This window comes from Mesoplodon mirus (genome assembly GCF_964341445.2).
Source record: "Mesoplodon mirus genome assembly, chromosome: 5".
In the NCBI taxonomy this organism is placed as follows: domain Eukaryota; kingdom Metazoa; phylum Chordata; class Mammalia; order Artiodactyla; family Ziphiidae; genus Mesoplodon; species Mesoplodon mirus.
Window position 1 is genome coordinate 42,250,901 of NC_138980.1, and position 21,049 is coordinate 42,271,949.

The 21,049-nt window shown below is 52.9% G+C and overlaps 2 protein-coding genes across 2 annotated transcripts; one reads left to right on the forward strand and one right to left on the reverse strand.

The window, feature by feature from the left end:
- Positions 1-6,318: 6,318 nt before the first annotated feature.
- RTBDN (retbindin) lies at positions 6,319-8,847 on the forward strand (the record flags this gene model as incomplete). Its single annotated transcript, XM_082621572.1, is given in 6 exon segments — positions 6,319-6,669; positions 7,113-7,186; positions 7,190-7,272; positions 7,387-7,497; positions 8,038-8,134; positions 8,620-8,847. Coding segments are annotated over 6 exon segments (762 nt in total). The 5' UTR covers positions 6,319-6,500.
- Positions 8,848-16,937: 8,090 nt separating this feature from the next.
- Positions 16,938-21,018, reverse strand: RNASEH2A (ribonuclease H2 subunit A). Its single transcript, XM_082620265.1, has 8 exons — positions 20,766-21,018; positions 20,475-20,546; positions 20,223-20,349; positions 20,045-20,132; positions 18,563-18,700; positions 18,368-18,455; positions 17,253-17,376; positions 16,938-17,144 (listed from the first exon to the last, which is right to left on the reverse strand). The coding sequence occupies exons 1-8, from the start codon at positions 20,890-20,892 to the stop codon at positions 17,015-17,017; spliced, it is 894 nt and encodes a 297-aa protein (XP_082476391.1). The 5' UTR covers positions 20,893-21,018; the 3' UTR covers positions 16,938-17,014.
- Between the last annotated feature and the right edge of the window lie 31 nt (positions 21,019-21,049).

Sequence of the window (21,049 nt, forward strand, 5' to 3'; positions counted from 1 at the left end):
TTAACTCTTTCCACATCAGAAGGTTGCATTCTGTTTGTCAAGCACACAGGAAACCACTACAGGGACCAGAAATTACAGAGGTCTGGACCCTTTTCTGAGAGCACTGGGGAGAAGGGGCATCACCTTCCACCCAGTTCTGTGTCCACAGGCTAAGGTGAATAAAAGGGATTTGGTAGGGCTGCAGGCAGAAAGATTCAGGTGAGGGTTCCAAAGCCCTTTGGTGGGGACTCCAACCAGGGAGAAATGAGGAGTGTTCTAGGATTTTTCTAGAATCTCTGATAGCAGAAAGCCCCGGGTTCAAATCCCAGTTTTGCCACTTATAACCTTGGCGAATGACCTTCCAATAGTCCATTCCTTCTAGAGGATTCTGTGAGATGATGCAGGTGCCTAGCACCTTAGTATGGTGTCTAGCGTATAGTAAGTGCTCAATAAATGTTAGGTCATAGGAACAGGAGTTATTGTGGATGGACATGCTGCATGGCAGAAGATGGGCCAGAGGGACCTCACACTCCCATGTACAGAGGACAGATGGATGGTCGGCGTCAAAAGGAACACCGTCCAGATTGGCAGCCCTGCCATCCTGAGCCAGGGGTGACCAGAAATCTATACCAGGTTTTCCCTCTGTCTTTGCAGGATCAGCTTGAATGAGCCGCCCCTTGGACCAGCCGGCTGGGCCAGGCGGCTGCAATGGCCCAATCAAAATCAAGACCTTGATTTTCCCGCCACGGAGCCCGGTACTCCAGACTCGGGTACAATGGGCCTACGAGGGTGAGCCCCAGGGGGACCTTTAAGTGCTACCTAGAGAAGTCCTCGACTCTAGCCCCATCTGCTAGCATCCCTAAACATTTTAGGGTCGAAGAAAGGGGCAAGGTGGAGAGGTAGAGGATTTGGATCCTTGGCGTCCGTGTAAACAGACGCCACTTCCATCCCCAGCTGCAGAGCTGCTCTGCCCAGCGGATTCTGCATCTCTTCGTGATTAACGGACGGCCCTGCGGCCGGGGCATTCGAACTTAGGTTGCTGTACGATCCCAACTGCACACAGGGGACCCTTGGGAGCTCCGTGGTTGTGGGACAGCTTCTAAGGGGTTGCACCAGTGTGTGAGTGTATTCAGGCTGCGAAGTGGTTAACCCTGCCAGAAGGGAAGAGGTTCGGGCAGGACTTCGGTGGGTAGCTCCCTCAGCCTAGAAGCCTGGGGAAGGATGGGTGGATGAGTGGGAGGATCCCGGGTTGGGGGCGTGGTCTTGCACCGGAGAGCTAAGTCCCGCGTGGCACGGAGCCAATGGGAGTCGGCGCCGGCCCAGGGGGCGGGGACACACCCCATGCAGGCTCCGCCCGTTTCAGCCCTTTTCTGGGGACCCGACGGCGCGGACCCAGTCTAACTGCTTCAGCACTTGCTCTGGTTTTGCAGCAGCTCCCTCCCTTTTTTCAGAACCCGTTCTCCTAACCCAGCCCAGGGAAAGGAAGGAAATCCGAGGAAGACCTGAAGAGCCCATCTGGGCTCTGGTTAAAACTCAGGTCTGGCTCCAGCATCATCCAGATGCCGGGAAAGTCCTTCCTGCCCCCTGAAATGGCCCCATCCAAAAATGGACGAGGCCCCTGGGTGATGGTTTGAATCGTCTCCTTCTCTTCCCAAGCTCCAGGCTAGGCATGTAGCCTGAGACTGGGCCCATTCTAGGCTTTATATAAACTTCTCCAGACTACCTAGCTCGGGGCTGCTTCAAGGAGGCTCAGAAAGACCAGATGCCAGGCAAACCTTAGGGTGAACCTTTGATCGATTTCCTCTCTGGGGTTAGTTTGGGGCCAACACAGAACCCCCGTATTAACCCTTAGAAGTGCATGCTGCAGACGGAAGAGAACATTTCTCAGCTTCAGAATCCCTACCCATCTAGGATGTGGGAGTTCCTGACGCCTGGATTTGTCCCCGCCTTCCCCACACTCCACAGCAAACCTCAGTGTCCCACTCCGCGCAGTGGACCCACGTCTCCTGCGCCTGCGCAGCTTAGAGACCAACATCTTCTAAGGCTGCAAGGAGCTAAAAATCGCTCCCGCCCACCCACAAGCTGGGCTGGACTTGAGGATCGCGGAGTGGGGGCGGGTGGGTAGTGTTGTAGTGGAGCGGGGTGGAATGAAGAGTGAGGAGGGAGGCTGTCTAGATGCCTGTCCAATTAGGGCAGTAGGAAGAATCCTGGTGGCTGAGCAGGTGCGTGGAGGTCGCAGGGGGTCGCCATGCCTCAGGAAGGGGCTCCTGGGGTGGTGAGGGGCGAGGCTGCAGCACAAACATGTTTACCGCTGCTGCGGCGCCGGCAGCCCCGAGGGGCGCGAGCCCTGGGGCAATAACTTTGTTCTGCGCCCCCTCACCCCCAGCCTGGCTGGGCACCAGGGCAAAGACCTCGATCCCAGCTCCTTCCCCCTCTGACGGGCCGGGAGCCCCTCGGGTTATCCTCGAGGGGGAGCGCTAGGCTGCATCCCCCTCTGTCAGATCCCTGGATCCCCGGGCGACCCCTGAGGGGCGGGGTCCCCAGCGCGGCGGGACGCGCGGCCACAGCTTTCCCCCTAGGTAGCGTCCCGAGGCCATGGGAGAGGGCGCCTGGGCCAACCCTGGCGTAAGTTCTCCCGCCTCCTGCCGGGCCCCGCCCCAGGGCGCCGACCCCTTCCCCTCCACCCGGGGCCAGGGCTGCCGCGTACCTGCAGCCTCCGGCGACGAATCAGGCCCGAATCGTCCATGGCGGCGGCGGCAGAGGCTTCGGCCCCGGGGAGGGAGGTGGGAGGCGGCGGCAGGGGCGGCGGCGGGAGGCGGGAGGCGGAAGGCGGGAGGCGGGAGGGAGTGAGAAGCCGCGGGGACCGCGGCGGCGGCGGCGGCGGCGGCTGGGGGGGGGGGCAGGGAGGTGGCGGGGGCGGAGCAAAGTGGGGCGGACCCGGCGTCGTCACTGCGTCTGGGCGCCCGAGCCCGGCCTCGGCCAAGGCTGCCCGCGCTGGGGGGGGTGGGGGGAGCGGACAGGCGGAGGAAGGAGCCTCCAGATGCCCCCAAGGAAGTCAAGCTACCGTGAGACCCCTGTAGAGACACGCCAGGGGAGAGACATGCTCATGGCTAGACTCCCAACCCAAGAAACACCCCAAAGGAGACATTCTCACTAAGATATATTCCCTATGCAGACAACCTCCTCCCCGCAGTGACCCCCTCAGAGAGACACATTCCCACGGGGAGGTAGTCTCCATAGGGAGGCCCTCTCCAATCAGGAACTCCTCTCACCCTGAAAATCATTTCTAAAACAGATGGTCTCTGAGGGGTGACGCTTCCTCTCAAAAGCCCACCCTCCAAAGAGGAGACATTTCCGTAGAGAAAGATCCCCGCGGGTGATATTTCACTTGGGAAGCTTGGTGAGGTTACCCTCAGTGAAAGACCCCACGAAAGCCATATTCTCTGTGGGAAATTGTCCCCACCCACGAGACCTCACATCCCAAGGAGATCTCTTACATAGTGTGTATTTGCACTGAGGAGACCCGTCCTTACGGGAGAAGCCCCCTCCGAAAAACATTTACGTGCTAATACCACCCCCCTTCCCTAGCGATCCCCTCCCTCATCGTCAGGATTAAGAAGCCAGGCCAGGCTGGGCCGTATTTATAGGAACGATTAGCTGGTGGCTGGGGAGGAGGGCAGCCGAAGCGATTTTCACCACTCCCCCGCAGTGTTCCTGCAGCTGAGGCCAAGCCAACCATGCTTCCCCTAGTTGTAGTGAAAAGCGTCGGAGACCTCCCCACGCCAGTCTTGGCACTGGAGGGCATGGTGGGGTGGGGGCTTCCCAAGGGTCTCAGCCCATAACTGTCCCGAAGACCCTGGAGGGCGCGGTCCCTGGGCGGGAGCGACCCCTGCCTGTCAAAGGGGGCTACAGCGAGGTCTAGGTCCCGGTGTTCCCCAGGCGCTTGTCTGCTCATCTCTGCGCCTTTGCCTGAGTTGTCTCGGTCTGTTTCTCTCTGTCTCTGTCAGCATGCTCGTGTTGCCATATCGCTGAGTCTGTTCCTCGCACTTCTCTGTCCAAGGCCGGGAAACCGCTCTTGCCGCCCCTTCTCCCGCCGGCTGCCGCGGGAGCTCTCCGTGGTACTGATTTCTAGCGCTCCTGTCCGTAGTGCTGAAATATGAGCTCAGGTTGGGGGCGGACGTTAGGGGAGGGGAAGGGTTATCGGGAGGCACAGCCTAGAGGCTGGACAGATAAGACCCACGAGCACCCTGGACTACCCCAAGATGAACCGGAGGAAGGCTAGGTCCACTGAGTACTGGTTGCTGAAGCCTCCAGGACATCAGTGGGTGCCCTTAGAGGGGCCAGGAGACAGTGCCTCCTGATTAATTTACTCAACAGGTATTGAGCACCTACTGTGTGCAAAGTAGTATTTTGGATTCTGGGAGTACATCAGTAAAAGAGACAGACAAAAACTCTGCACTAGTCCGAGAAGAGAGGGAGCGAGATTTGTGGTTGTAGTCATTGCTCACAAAAACACATATGCACAATCTACAGCACAGGCATGCACACACACTGTGCAAACATACACACAAACACGAAAGTACCAACACATGCTCAACAAACAGACTCGCATATACCCATTCATACACCCTGCAAACACATACAAAAACACATATTCTGCAAATACACACACATACACATACTCAGCAAACACAAACTCACAAACACATGTAATCATTTGCAAATATGCAGTTAGCACATAGACACAGAGAGTCCTATGCAAACACATAAACACAGAATACAAACACACATTCAGCAAACACAGAAACACATATTCACATAAACTCACATTCTGGAAACACACATGCAAACACGTACTTAGAAAACACAGACATACACACACTCGGCAATGCAGGCACACACAAACAACACATACAAACACTCAACAACACAAGCACACACTCATCGTCCCCAAACCAAAAGAAGCTCAGCTGCACACAAACTCTTGTCCAAAATACAGACACATTATGCTCCCAATGCGAAACATGGACACACACACACACTCACATACCCACTGGAGGGCTGTTTTTCTTTTCTTTTCTATTTTATTTTATTTTAGAGGGGTGTTTTTTCTTACTGGACTCCCCCACTAAACTATCAGCTCTATGAGGGTTGAGATTTTCATGCCTTAAGTCACTACACTGCATCCCCAGAATCTGACACACCCTAGGTGCTCAATAAATGTTTGTTGAATGAATTGAGGGAATGTTTGCAGCGACACAAATTCACAGAAATTGCAAAGGGACACACACACACACACACATTTCAGATGGAGTCCCACACCCTCTCCACACATGACAACACCTCTTGTTCACTCATTGTCAACATTCATGGTCAATAACCTCTGTCCAGTGACCTATTCACAATATTTTTGCAGAACATCTATCCTCATCCTTCATCCCCCTCCCCTTCATTTATTATCTGACTCTTACTCAACTGGACACGCTTGGCTCTTGGAACACTTACAGACCTCCTTACCCAGATTTTGAACACACACACACACACCACACACTAAAGAGATGCACATAAACATACCGTCACACAACAAACACACATACCCACTCAATACACACACAGACACAAAACACACCCTCATCCCCCCCCCACACACCCTCATCCATCTCCTCACACATATACAGAGTTTAAGCCACAAGCTCAACATAAAGACAAACACAAGGATATATACACACCAGCCTCAGATCCTCTGGTCTTTGGTCAGCTGGAGCAGAGGGCGGGGCGATGGGAAACCCCTCCCCTGCATCAAACCACGCCCCTTTCAGCTGTTTCCTGGATTTGACCCTGAGGTGTCTCAGCAGTGCCCTAGACTCCAGTCCGGCTAACAGGTGAGGGGTGGCCCAAGGGGGCAGAGATGGGGAGGGAATTGCCTTGTCTTCACAGATCCCTAGTTTCCCCTGCCCTGGGGCCTTTGGATCCCACTGGCAGAATCCGAGTCCTGCCACAGCCAAGCTTGGGTCCAGAGGTCCAGCCCTGGGTGGCAGCCCCTAAGCTGATTGTGGGCCGAGAGAAGGTGACCATGAAAGGGGCCAGCAGGGATCAAGAGGGAGGGAGGAGACTGGGCAGAAGAGGAGGAGGAATTACTGGACAGAAGGGGGGACTGGAAGATCTGGGGAGGTCCCTTTAGAGGACGGAGGAGGTTGCCTGAGGGCCCATAGGGTGGGAGATCCCGCTTTGGGTCGGAGTGGGGGGGAAGGGAACCATCGTCAAACAGGGGTGGGGACACTTGCACCTGAAGGGATGGAGGGGACATGAGTCTGATGGGGGGGTTCCTTGGTCAGAGACAGACCTTGGTGGCCCCCGGGGATTTGAGGGTCCTTGGCTATTGCTTCCTCATCAGCTGCCCATTCTCTGCTCTGCCTAGCACTGTCTCCTGGCTGTGCATCAGGACAGTGCCACCCTGAGCTACCAGAAAGGGACAGCTGAACCTCACCTCGTATCCCAGCTGACGCTTATCTCAGGTGGACATGGCCTGCAGGGGTTGCACTCGACCCAGGGGCCTGGCCTGGGCCCTGCAACTGACCCTGGCATGGATCCTGCTGGGGGCTTGTGGAGAGAGCCACCCACTCCCAGCTAGATCCCAGAGACACCATAGGCTGGCAACCAATCTGGGCACAAGCCAGCTGCACCTGGCAGGTAAGCATTCCAGACTTTGCCTAAACTCTAACAACCAGAAACCCCAACTCAACCATAACAATGCCAGAATTTCCTTTGGAGAGGGGTTTAGGGTGACCGGAGGAGGCACCTGGGTCTAGTGGTGGTTAAACAGCACAAATTGCCTAGGTTCAAATCCCAACTCTGCCACTTCATAGCTGTGTGACCCTGGGCAAATCACTTAACCTCTCTGAGCCTCAGGTGGGCCATTAAGAAAGGAGGAGAAATAATAGACCTACCTCATAAGGATGTTGTAAAAGAGTATATGTAAGTATATGAGAATTTATATCACCACCAGGGATGTCATAAATGATAAGCTGATTGTGATTAGTGATTTTTTCTTGAAGCTCCATTTGCATCCCAAGCGAAGAGTCTTTAACTTTTATGTTTGAGAAAACATATATAATTGGGGTCTCCCCGTTCAGAGGAACCCCAAGCCTTGGTTCCCCAACCCTACCTGAGGATCCAAGATGGCAACTCACTGGAGTCCCCTTCTCCATGACCCTCTTGTCCCTCAGAGATGAACACACCAGAGGCATCGGACCCTGGGATCGTCTCAGGGCGCTGTGGGGAGCTGAGCCCCGGGTAAGTACAGCCACCTCCAGTGTTTCCTTGTGTTCTTTGCTCCAGTTGCCCCGACCAGGGGACAGAGCGCTTGCGCATCTTGACCTATCTGGGCCTGTCTCTCCCGATGTCCAGGTGTGAATCCTTCCTGGGACACCTCCAGGTTGCCCTCCGCAGTCGTTTCCACCTGCTGCTATTGGGGGTACGCCAGACACAGCCTCTCTGCTCGGAGCTCTGCGATGCCTGGTAGGAGAGGCGGGGCGTGAGGGGTGTGGCCTATGGCTTGGGCGGGGCCGAACGAGGGATCTGCAGCTTGATCCTCCGTGTGCCTGAAGGGGCGTGGCCTGCGTCCAAAGTCGCCAAGGTGTACAGGACGAGGCCTGGTGTTTAGAGGCTAGGTAGAAAGTGACGGGGCCTGTGGAGGACCCACTGCTAAGTACGGCAGTACGGAGGACTGGCCTTCCATGGAGCTGGCTTTTTTTTTTTTTTTTTTAAGGGGGGGCCTCTTGATTGAAAAGAGAAGCTAAAAGGGTGGGGCTGGCCTGGAATAGATGGTCTGAGGTCGGCAGGGATGAGGCCTGAAGTGACAAGGCCCTGGGTAAGTTTAGAGAATATGGGGCAGGCTGAAATCTGGGGTATGGCTTTTGTAGGAGCGTGGTTCTAAGAGGCGGTGCCTGGATCTGGGGAAGGGACATACCCGGGGCAAAGCCTTGGAGAGCAGGAATCCCACTAGGACGTGGCTGCGGAGTCTTTACCCACCTTCTTCTCTCCACACACCATCCCCAGGTTTGCCACCTGCGAAAGTGATATCATCTGCAGCCCGACTTGGCTCCCACTCCTAGAAAAGAGGGGCTGCGAGCCTGGCTGCACCACCTATGGGCAGGTGAGCATGAGACAGAGGAAGCAAGGAAGAGACTGATACTTCCCCTCACTATGTCCTGGGTTAGCCCGTCTAGGTCCCAGAGTCCGGACTGGCACTCCCAAGGCCCCCACTCCCATCCTTCCTGCTTCCACGGCCCAATCTCCATAGTAGGATATGCCTGTAGCCTCCCTAAGGCCCACTGAGTCCGGATTTGCCCTCCCCAAAGGACGGTCTCTGCTCGAGGCCCGTCCACAGTCCCCCTGGAAGGCCCAGAAACCCGAGTCTCCTTCTCCAAGGCCCCAGCCTTAATCTGGTTCTCCCCCACCCGAGCCCCCTGGGACCCAGTAAGAACTCGCACTCCCCAAGGCCCCACCCCCACTATGGCCCTGCCCCCAGACTCCCAGGAGGACCTAGAGGTGAGAATTTCCTGCCCTAAGATCGCGCCGCTGCCCCCAGGGTATCTGGACTCCACCAACTCGGACCCAAACTTCATCCCTTCCCGCCAGACTTTTGCTGACGGAGCGGAACTTTGCCGCTCGTTTCTGGGCTACGCGGTACCAGTGGCGGATCCTGGCTCTGGTCACTGCCTCAACATTTCCATCTCGGTGCTGCCGCGTCCCAGACACGCACGGAGGGCCCGGGAAACCACTTTCCGGCGCTCCCGACGCCCTCGCACCTGGATCCTGGACGCTGCGAGCAGCGGAAGTGGCAGTGGAAGTGGCAGCGGCCCCTAGGGGGCGCCTGGCCTTGAATGGAAGATGCGCCCCCTCTCCCCACCTCCGGCCCCGCCCTTCAAGACACCCAGAGTCCCACCCCTGTCCCTCTCTGCCTTCTAGTTTCCAGAGTCCCATCCTTCCTCTCTGGGGCCCCAGAGATTCGCCCCTCTTCAGATTATTTGAGAAATAACCCAATTGTAGTTCATTGTTTTCCTCACCCCCCTGAATAAAGTCGCCAGTTAGAGCACGTGATGTGGCTGCTTCTTGGGGGAAGTAAGTGGAAAGGAGAGTTGCCAGAAAGTGATAGTTGTCTCTCAAATCTTCAGGTCCTAAAGTTAGCGACTGATTCACAGGAGCATGTAAATGAGGGCTTGTCTACACCCTGGAGCATCTGTCACAACTTGGAATATCCAGGTGTCAGAAATGGGGAGGGGGACTTCCTGGTGGCCAGTGGTTAAGAATCCACCTGTCAATGCAGGGGACCCAGGTTCGATCCCTGGTCCAGGAAGATCCCATATGCAGTGGAGCAACTAAGCCCGTGCACCACAACTACTGAGCCCACGCGCCTAGAGCCCATGCTCCACAACAAGAGAAGCCACCGCAATGAGAAGCCTGTGCACCGCAACGAAGAGTAGCCCCTGCTCGCCACAACTAGAGAGAAAGCTCACACGCAGCAACGAAGACCCAATGCAGCCAAAATTAATTAAAAAAAAAAAAAAGACACCACTGGGCCTGTTTAATCAGAGGCGAAGGCCATAAAGGGTTTCTGGAGGTCTGTACAAGTCAGGAAGCTTCTTGGTAGGACTGGTGGCACACAGTGGGAGAGCACACCTCCTCTCCTTGTCAGTTCCTCTTCTGGACCCCTCCCCATTTTTTAAAATTTATTTATTTTTGGCTGCGTTGGGTCTTCGTTGCTGTGCACAGGCTTTCTCTCTAGTTGCAGTGAGCGGGGGCTACACTTCGTTGGGGTGCGCAGGCTTCTTATTGCAGTGGCTTCTCTTGTGGAGCACCGGCTCTAGGTGCGCGGGCTCAGTAGCTGTGTTGCATGGGCTTAGTTGCTCTGCAGCACGTGGGAATCTTCCCGGACCAGGGATCGAACCTGTGTCCTCTGCGTTGGCAGGCGGATTCTTAACCACTGTGCCACCAGGTAAGTCCCAAGGGTGTCTTCTTCTTTCCTTCCTCCGCTTCTCCCAAATGCTATTCCTGGATCTAAAGCAAAGGACTGACTCAGATTCAGGATTTGGGTTGTAAACACTTACACTGTAACCACTGGACTGCCAGGAAAGTCCCATGTAAGCACTACCCTTAATCCTCCTCCTTATCCACAGGCTCTAGGAGAACCAGTTTCCTCACCTTGAAACAGGGCAATATCCCTTTTAGTTCTGTTCAATAGAGCGAGATTGGTGGATGCCTCGTGTGTCCAGGCACTGTGCTAAGATAGATAGATCAGGCCCATTCCCTGCCCTCAGTGAAGGTGAAATAGCATAAGAAGCAAAGTGTCCCACTGGGAGAGTAGTAGACAGGCATCTTTCAGATGCCAGAGACAAACTCAGTTCAAAGTGCCTTTAGCCAAAACAGTGATAAGCTTCAGGAATGGCTGTCTCTAGGTTCTTAAATGATGTTACGAGTCTATCTGTATATATATATATTTTTTCTTGGCTCTACTCTGGGACAGGATCTCCTCACAGTAGCAAAGATGGACCAGCAACTCCATGATTTTATTGATTAAAATGGGCCTATTTCTCTGTAAAACCAGCAAAATTCCCAGGGCCGGCTCTCATTGATCCAGCCCCCTCATAAACCCATTACCAAGCCAATAATTGTGTCAAGGGGCATGCTGTACTCTCACTGGCCTGATCTGGGTTATGCTTGTACCTAAAGGTCCATGGTGGGGTGAGCTCCATCTGAACCACATGGACTGATGATGGAGGAGGGGTGTTCCCCCCAAAAGAAAGTCAGGTGATGAAACCAGGAGAAGGGGAAGGAGTGCTGGTCAGGGAATCATGATACACTGACCACAGAGACTGGTGGTTATGACCTTGACTCTGTAGTGTATCTACCTGGGTTCACATCCCAGTTCTACCATTTACTCACTCTGTAAATTTGGGCATGTTGCCCAGCACTTATGAGCCTCAGTTTCTTCATGTGTAAAATGGGGATAATAATTGTTCCTCTCATACGGTTATTGGGAGAATCGAATGAGTTAATGCAAGTTGTTATGGTTATGCATCACTGTGTAACAAACAACTCCACACTTAGTGGTGTAAAACAACAATCATTATCTTTCATGGTTCTGGAGTTTCCCTGGGCTCAGCTGGATGGCTATTGTTCAAGGTCTCTCATGCAGTTGCAGAGAGTGGCTGGGGCAGAGTCACATTCACGTATCTGGTGGTTGGTACTGGCTCTTGCCTTGAACATCAGCTAGGGCTGTCAGCCAGAATAACTACACGTGGCCTAGCCCAGTGGCTTGGGCTTCCTCATAACATGGCATTTGGGTTCTAAAGGTACATGTCCCAAGAAAGAGAGCCAGGTGGAAGTTGTCTCACCTTCGACGACCTAGCCTTAGAAGTCAAACTGTGCTGGAATTCCCTGGCTGTCCAGTGGTTAGGACTCGGCACTTTCACTGCTGGGGCCCAGGTTCAACCCCTGCTCAGGAAACTAAGATCCTGCAAGCCAGGCGGTGAGGCCAAAAAAAAAAAAAAAAGGTCACACAGTGTCACCTCTGCTTTCTATTCACTAATGTAAGTCACTAAAGACAAAAGGGAGGTGCCCTAGACTCCACCTCCTAATGGGAAGGATGTCAAATACAAGGCTTAGAAAGTGCCTGGCACGTAATTAACACTCAATAAATGCGGACATCATCCATGATCACTGTTGTTGTTGATGATGTTTTATATGTACTGTTATTGTGACAAGGAGGATAAGCAGGTATTCAAGGAAGAGGAGTGAGGTAAACCTTTGAAGGAGCTCCAGGTAGACGACCAGAACACAGGGAAGGGCATTTCAAGCAGGCCTGAAGATTTCAGGTTCTGGGGAACTCCCAGCTGCTCAGAAAGCCTGGAACAGAGCATGGGAGCTGGGTCAGGTCACAGAAGGACTTGAATGCCTGGCAAAGCACTTGGACCTGTTGATAAGGGGTATGAGAGCCATGGAAGGTTTAAGCAGGGGAAGGTTCATCAGACTGACACTCTTGCTTGCCACTTACAAGCAGGTCTGGGGGAGGGTGAGACTGGAGGTGAGGGGCACCAGTAAGGACCTTGGGATGAGAACGGAAAGACGGGCAGAAGGGGATGAATGAGAGGGAGTCAGAAGAATAACCCACAAGGCTGTCCTGAGGAGAGTGGGAGTGATCATCTGAAACTTTCAAGAAGCAGGGGTTGTTTTCAACCTCATTTGAAATAAAACCCTGGGGATCTTTGGCAGGTTTGGTGTGGGACCCTGGACTTCACATTTCTTTCTTTTTTTTTTTTTTTTTTTGACTCACATATTCATTCTTTATTTTCCACCCAATTCCATCTTGTGATTCTCTTGGTTCTCTATCACGGTCTTAGGAAGGTTGTCTCAGTTCCAAATAGCTGGACTCTACATTTTTTTTTTTTTTTTTTTTGCGTTACACGAGCCTCTTACTGTTGTGGCCTCTCCCGTTGCGGAGCACAGGCTCCAGACGCGCAGGCTCAGCAGCCATGGCTCACGGGCCCAGCCACTCCGCGGCATGTGGGATCTTCCCAGACCGGGGCACGAACCCGTGTCCCCTGCATTGGCAGGTGGACTCTCAACCACTGCGCCACCAGGGAAGCCCCGGACTCCACATTTTGTACTCCCTGGTGAGCTTGATGCTGCTGGTCTGGGAACCCCACTTTGAATAGCCAAGGATCCCTAGACTTTTGTTAGAAGAAATATTTGCGAGTTACAGCTTTAGGGTACCCACTCGTTTCTGCTTGTCACCAGATGGGAAGAAAGAGGCGAGCAGTTTCTCCTTATCTTTTTTTTTTTTTTAATATTTATTTATTTATTTTTGGCTGCATTGGGTCTTAGTTGCAGCACACTGGATCTTCCGTTGCGGCACACGGGATCTCTCGTTGCGGCGCATGGGCTCTCCATTGCAGTGCACGGGCTTTTCGTTGCAGTGCGCGGGCTCAGTAGTTGCTGCATGTGGACTGAGTTGCCCCCGGCATGTTGGATCTTGGTTCCCCAACCAGGGATTGAACCAGCGTCCCCGGCATTGCAAGACTGATTCTTTTTTCTTTTAAATAAATAAATTTATTTATTTATTTATTTTTGGCTGCATTTGGTCTTCATGGCTGCGCACAGGCTTTCTCTAGTTGCGGCAAATGCGGGCTACACGGTTGTGGTGTGCAGGCTTCTCACTGCGGTGGCTTCTCTTGTTGTGGAGCATGGGCTCTAAGCATGAGGGCTTCAGTAGCTGTGGCTCACAGGTTCCAGAGCGCTGGCTCAGCAGTTGCGGCGCACGGGCTTAGCTGCTCCGCGGCATGGGGGATCTTCCCGGACCAGGGATCGAATCGTGTCCCCTGCATTGGCAGGCGGATTCTTAACCATTGTGCCACCAGGGAAGCCCCTGAAAGACTGATTTTTAATCACTGGACCACCAGGGAAGTCCCTCTCCTTATCTTACCAAGGCATATTCCATCAGCAGTCAGTCAGAGGGCCTATAATTTCAAGATGAACTGTAATTTTAATAATTCTGAGAGGGAAAGAGGCAAGTCTGAGATACTCTGCATATATGGCATAGAAAACGGCAGAATTACAAATGGAATCAGGTTCTGTAATGTGTTGCAACTAAGTGACAACCACAGGCAGAGGCATGAATGGAAGATGGCTTTAGGTGGGAAAATGGGGTGGTCCTGGCTCCTCCCCGAGGTCTGCCCTCATCACCTCTGCTCTAGGGCCTTCTTGTAGCCAGGTACTCTCATCTCAGGGTCTCTGCACTTGCTGTTCCCACCGCTTAGAACCCCTTTACCCTCCTGTTATCTGTTCCACCCCTCTCACCCTTCAGATCTCGGCCAGTCAGGTCCTCAGTCTCTATGAGCCCCAGGCTGGAGCTGGCCTCCCCATATGCACTCCAGGGTCCCTCTATCCTCAATGGGAGGTTTGGGACCCTTTCTGGCTGGTCAGCATGGGCTTCCCCATGTCCAGCACAGGACACGCATAGAGTGCAGAGGTGCTGTCTCATGAACTGAATTGCACCCACTGCCCACCCCCCAAATTCATATGTTGAAGTTCTAACCCCCAGTACCTCAGAATGTAACTATATTTAAAGATAAATCTTCAAAGAGGCAATTAAGGTAAAATGAGGTCCCATGAGTGGGTCCTAATCCAATGAATGGAGTCCTTATAAGTAGAGATTAGGACACAGACACACACAGAGGGATGTGATGACATGGGAAAAAGATGGCCATCTACAAGCCAAGGAAAGAGGCCTCAGAAGAAACCAACTCTGCTGATACCTTTATCTTGGACTTTCAGCCTCCAGAACTGCGAGAAAATTAATTTCTGTTGGTTAAGTGCCCCAGTCTATGATATTTCTTATGGCACCCTTGGCTGACTAATAATACACACTCCATAAATACTCCCACAATGCCCTGGGTTTCTGTTATCAGAGCATTTATTACAAAGTGAAGAGCCATTCTCTCTTCCTTTCCATTAAAATCTCACTATTCTGGTGACTTCCCTGGTGGTCCAGTGGTTAGGGCTCTGTGCTTCCACTACAGGGGGCACGGGTTTCGATCCCTGGTTGGGGAACTAAGATCCCACATGCCGCATGGAGTGGCCAAAACAATTAATTAATTAATTTAAAAAATCAATCTCACTGTTCAGGAGTTCCCTGGTGGTCTAGTGGTTAGGATTCAGTGCTTTCACTGTTGTGGCCCAGATTCAGGGAACTGAGATCCCGTAAGCCTTGTGGCCAAAAAAGAAAAAAACAAAAAAAGTGAAATAAAATCCTACTGTTTACTGTTCAAGTCAAGGTTGTGGGGGTAGGGTCAAGAGTGGGGAGGATGGGAGGATATGGAGTCTCTCCCTACCCCCAGGTACCAATTTTTGACTCTTTACCCCAGATATCCCATTCCCCTTGCCACAGATTACTTCAGGCATAGACATGTCCTACTTTCAGCTAGGAAGGGACAGGGTGGCTGCTTGGAGATGAGGCCTTTGGAGGTTGGGATGTGATGTCTGGAGCTGTTGCAGCCATATTGGCACGATAAGAGGTAAAAAAAACCCACCAAAATTGGCAAAACAGAAGATGGATTAAAAAAAGTGTCTTTGATGTTGCTGAGCCACCTGACTTCCAAACTTCTCATGGAGTAAGATAAACCTGTTCTGGTGCAGGCAAAGCTGTGAGAGACACAAGTGCTCACCTATTGCTCATGGGAGTGCCATTGAGTACCAGCCTCCACAGAGGGGAATTTGGAAATACCTCTCCAAATTACAAACCATACAGACCCTCTAACCCAGGAAACCTACCCCTGGGAATTTTTCTACAGACAAAACAGTGTGAGAAATGGTGGCAAACCTGTCATTCCCTGCTGTACAAGTTTAACAGCAAGATGGGGGGCAAATCAAGGTCTATTAAAAGGTGTTAAGGGCTTCCCTGGTGGCACAGTGGTTGAGAATCCACCTGCCAATGCAGGGGACATGGATTCGAGCCCTGGTCCGGGAAGATCCCACATGCTGAGGAGCAACTAAGCCCGTGCAACACAACTACTGAGCCTGCGCTCTAGAGCCTGCGAGCCACAACTACTGAAGCCCGCATGCCTAGAGTCCGTGCTCAAGAGAAGCCACCACAATGAGAAGACTGCGCACCGCAACGAAGAGTAGCCCCCACTCGCTGCAACTAGAGAAAGCCCTCGCGCAGCAACGAAGACTCAACGTAGCCAAAAATAAATTTTTTTAAAAAGGTGTTAAATAAACTATAGGACAGTCACACCACAGAGGAATCTGCAGCTGTAATGGGAACAAGGTTTTTAGACACCTATTTGGAATTATCTCCAAGATATATGTGGTAAAAAGAGCTATGCACACTACCTAAGGAATACTTTGTTTCCATTTGTGTAAAAAAAAAAAAAAACTTCAGTTAAGATGTATCTGTATGGGCTTCCCTGGTGGCGCAGTGGTTGAGGGTCCGCCTGCCGATGTAGGGGACACGGGTTCGTGCCCCGGTCTGGGAAGATCCCACATGCTGCGCAGCGGCTAGGTCCGTGAGCCATGGCCGCTAAGCCTGTGCATCCGGAGCCTGTGCTCCACAACGGGAGAGGCCACAACAGTGAGAGGCCCGCATACCGCAAAAAAAAAAAGAAAAAAAAAGTATCTGTATGTATGTTTGTAACATGCCAGGATATCCCCAGAGGACCTAGAAGGCACCTGCTATGGTCTGAATGTTTGTGTCCCCCCAAAATTCATATGTTGAAATCCTAACCCTCCAGAGAAGATGGTGTTAGGAGGTGGGACCTTTGGGAGGTGATTAGGTCATGCGGGTGGAGCTCCCTCATGAGTGGGATTAGTGCCCTTATAAAAGGGACCCCACAGAGATCCCTCACCCCTTCCACCATGTGAGGACACGGCGAGATGGCAGTCTGTGACCTGGAAGAGGGCCCTCCCCCAAAGCTGACTCTGCTGGTACCCTGATCTTGGACTTCCAGCCTCCAGAACTGTGAAAAATAAATATATATTGTTTACAAGCTGCCCACCCTGTGGTATTTCGTTACAGCAGCCCACAAAGGACTGAGACACCCCAGTAAGCCCACCAGGGTGCTGCGGGTAGGATGGGAGGGAAGCTTCTCAGCATACTCCTTAATTCTGCATCAAATATACCATGCATTTAAAAAATGAAATCAGGGGCTTCCCTGGTGGTCCAGTGGTTAAGACTCTGCACTCTCAATGCAGGGGACCCAGGTTCAATCCCTGGTCAGGGAATTAGATCCCACATGCCGCAACTAAGATCCCGGCGCAGCCAAATAAATAAATAAATATTTTTAAAAGATCAAATCAAATCAATGTCCAGCCTGTTTAAGTTCTAGAAGTCAACAACTTGGTCCAGATGCAGAGAGAGCACACCTCCACCCTACCGCCCAAAGCAGAACCTCCACACTTAGTTTTCCTTGAAGAATTTTAATCACAAACTGGGGGTGGGGTGGGTGTGGGAGCAGGTAAAGGGAGTACAGGCTGGCTGCTAGAGAATGGTGGCTGACTCCAGGCCCCGCTCCTGGAAGTACCGATGGGGGAGGCGGGTGCGGGGGCCTTCGCTGAAGTATGACTTGATCCTCCCGAGTCCCTCCTGATGCCCTGTCTGCGAGTCCTCCCTGTGGGAGAGAGTTGGCGACACTGACTTCTGGGGGATCAGCTCTCTCAGGCAGCGGTGAGCCCTGGCTTCTCACCCTCCTTCCTCATAGCACTTCCAGGACACCTACCATGTAACGTCTTCTGCCTCCTTCTCCAGGATGCTCTGGGCTGTGCGCCAACTGAACCGGACAAACTGGGGGAAGCCGAACACAGGGTCCACGTGCTCCCTCAACCACGCTTTTGTCTTGGGATCTGGGGGAAGGGTAGGGTGGATAATGTGATAGCCCTGAGCCCTGCCATAATGTCCCAGCTTCTCAGCTTGGGATCTAAGGCCCTACCACCTCATCTCAGGCCTCCTCTGGAGTACCTGGAGCACCGCCCACTGTCTGAGACATCTTCCTGCCTCAGGACCTTTGCACAAGCAGTTCCCCCTGACTCTTTGCCTGGCCAACAGTTGCTTATGGTGCAGTTTAAGGAGCCTGCCCTTGAGACATCTCCCTTACCTCCCCAAGGACATGAGGCATTAAACCAGCATTTGTGGACCATTGAGTTAATGCCCATCTCTCCCATGTAACCACAAACTCAGTGGGCACAAGGAGGTCCTTGTTTGTCTTGCTCATGGCTAAATCCCCAGGGCTTGGCCCTGCAGGTCACATACCAGGTGTTCAGTAAGCACTGAACACGGCCCAAAGTGTCTCTGGCCTGGACCTGGTTTCCTCCCTTTGGCCTCACCTAAGTTCCAATCACAGACTTGCTGTGTTGCCCCACCCAACTGCCAAAGGGTTCCTTGAACCCAGCCACTGAATCTTCGCCTCTGCCCTTGTGTGTCTTTGGGAGAGTTGGAGGGGAGGGGCATGATCATTTCCACTTTACAAACAGGGAGACTGAGCCTCCTAATGAAGAGAAAACAATGGATTCAAGCTGGGGCCACTGGACAGCACTGGACAGGAGCCAGTACCCCTCACTCTGCCCTTTGCCCCTTAACAAATGGACAGATGCCCATCATGAGTCTCAGTCCTTCACTGGGGCTCCAGAGAGAGAGCAGAGAGGGAGGGAGGGAGAAGGGAAGAGGGAGTCTGCCAGCTGGATTCCAACTTTGCCACATTTTGGCCATAAGCTAGTGGCCCCCCTGTCTGGGCCTCAGCCTCTTCTGCTGCAGAGTGGGGTGGTCAGAACAACTTAGAAAACCTCAGAAGCATGCCAAGCCTGCCTTTTTAGTTTATTGTCACTGCCGTCTGCTCACCATTGGGGTAGCCTGAGCCATAATCAGTGTCCAGGTCCTGCAGTTTTTCCACAAACTTCCAGTTCTTCACAGCCTGGTCTCGGGCCACCTGTGGGCAAGATAGGCACTTGGGATCTTCCCTACCCATGAAGCAGCCATGCTTGCCTCCTGCCCAGGGGGATGCTGGGAGCTGGCCATGGCCAACAGGGGCCTAACCTTGGCACAGATACTGGCGGCACTGACCACAGGATAGAGGGCATCTGCCTTGGCCTTGACTGTCACCTCAACACCAGGAAAGCGCTGCTGCAGCCGCTCCTGGTATGTCTCTGGGGGCCCCACAGTGTCCACAAACACCTGCCGTGGTGACAGAAATGTATTCATTCAACAAACATCCAGAAAAACAACTGTGTAGATGATCCAACTTCACAGCCTTTGCACTTGATGTTCCCGCTGCCTGGAATACATGTCTCTCAGCTCATGCCCAGGCTGCGTCTTCCTCTCAGGGGTCTCAGCTCAAATATCACCCTCTAAAGAGGCTTTTCCTGATCACACTATATCCATTCTACATTTATTAAGCACCTACCTACTGCATGCCATGGGCTGCTCTACGTGTCGGGGACATAGCAGTAAACACGCCAGGGTAGACACCCTGGTGAGGGCCACAGACAAAAAACAGGATAAATAATAAAGAATAAGGGAGATCCAGAAGAGATTATAATTTTAGACAATTTGGGGGTGTTCAGGGAAGGTCACTCTGAGATGGTGACATCTGAATAAAGGCTTGAAGGAAATGAGGGAATGAGCCATAGGGAGATCTGGGAAAGAGTGTTCTAGTGCAAAGGCCCTGAGGTGGGACCATGTCAAGTACGCTGGACAGCAGTACGGGGACCACATATCTAGAACAGAAATGAGGTCAGAAAAGTAACAAGAAAAGTAATCTCCAGAGCATTTATTATTCTCAAAAATCACCTTTCCTATTTGCTTACCAGCTGCCCATCCATCTCCTCTTATTTGGTCATGAACCAGAGGGCAGGCTCCTTGTCTGTTTGCTTCAGTACTGCATCGTCAGCTCCACATTCCAGCCCTGGACCTCAGCCACCTTCTCAGCAAGGCCTCCCTTGTTACATTCTCTATCTCAAGTATATTTACCCCTGTGATTCTCTCAAAACGGTCTGTTCTTTGCCTTGCAGCACTCGATACAATGCCAACTTATATTTCTCTCTGGTGATTTAATCTCATTCTCCACTTGCCTGTAAATTTTCCTGATTTAATTCCCACTCTGTTCAGAAAATTAAACGTCGAGATTTACATTTCAAAAACGTAAATGACTGTCTGCTGTGTGGGGAGCACATTGTAGGGGAGGGGGCTGGAGGAGGATGGGGCAGGTATCCAGGAGGGGAGGGTGCCCTGGGCTAGGATACAGACTGCGGTCGGGGGGAACAGATGTGGGATTCGTTCTAGACACTGAGCCTTTAGGATATGGAAATAGATTAGATGGGGTTGAGGCTGGGGGCCCCACCATGGTCCTCAGTGGGGCACACATTTAAGGTAGGAAAAACAGTAGGACATCAACAGCAGTAAAAGACATTCCTGAGGTACTCCAGATATGTCGGACGCAGAGTCGTCCATCGCACTTCTATACTCTTATTTTATCCTGAGGTGATTAAATGGGGACAATCCAACCAACAGTTAGCTCACCTGGGCCACTTTCACACCCTGGTCCAACGCATACTGCATCAGCCCAGTAGCTGTATCGTGAGACAGGGAGTTCAGGTTGTATTTGACCCTGTGGTGGTGGACAGAGCCCAGTCAACATCGTTCCAGCCACCCATCCCTTCCAGCCCATGATGGCTACCCACCCCCCGGGACCCCTCACCGCCCAAGCATGCTGGTAGAGATGAGGTTTGGAGACAGCACGTCCAGTGCCCAGCCCACAAAGTCTCCGTCCTCCTCCATTTTCGCAAAGAGCCTGTGCCGCTCGCTCTCCGACAAGGTCTTTGAGTCTGGGTGGAGGGTTGGGAGAGAAGGGGAGCGGCTGGTTCCCCGAGTTCCTGCTCTCCCCCTCCAGCTTGCACCCGCCCCTTAACATGCCCAGGAACCGCCCCCCTAGATCTACCCCAGGGCTCACCTGCCACTTTCAGGGCCTCCAGATCTGCCAGGCGGGACAGGGGGCAATAGCAGATGGCGTAGACCATGGGGCCTGGGGAAGAGGGGTCCAAACAGTGAGCCCGTGAAAGCCGCCACTTCTATTCCATCATCACCGCTTTTTCTTTCGGTGTCATCACCAATGCCATCGCCATCACCACTATCACCCCTCCACCACTACCACCCCCGAGTGCGGTGCAATCCCAGCTCCTGTTCCAGTGCAACTTGCATCCATCTTATCACGCCCCTCCCCCACCCGGCCCTGGGGGCGCACCCAGCACCGGGCCCCGGCCCGCTTCATCGACGCCCAGGACGCAGGGCTCCTTGCGGCACACAGAAGGTACAGGCGAGTTCAGGCGACAGCGGCCCGTTTTGTCTCTCTCCAGCTCGCTGAGATCCATGCCACCTCGGCCGCCGCTACCAGCGGCAGAAACAAAGTCTGCAAGGAAAGGTCTCTGCGCGCGTTTTCCTCGGGCCCCGAGGTAGTACTAGCTCTCGACCAATCGCCGCGCAAGACACGCCCCAAACGTTCCCGCCGCCGTTGACATTTGCGCAGCA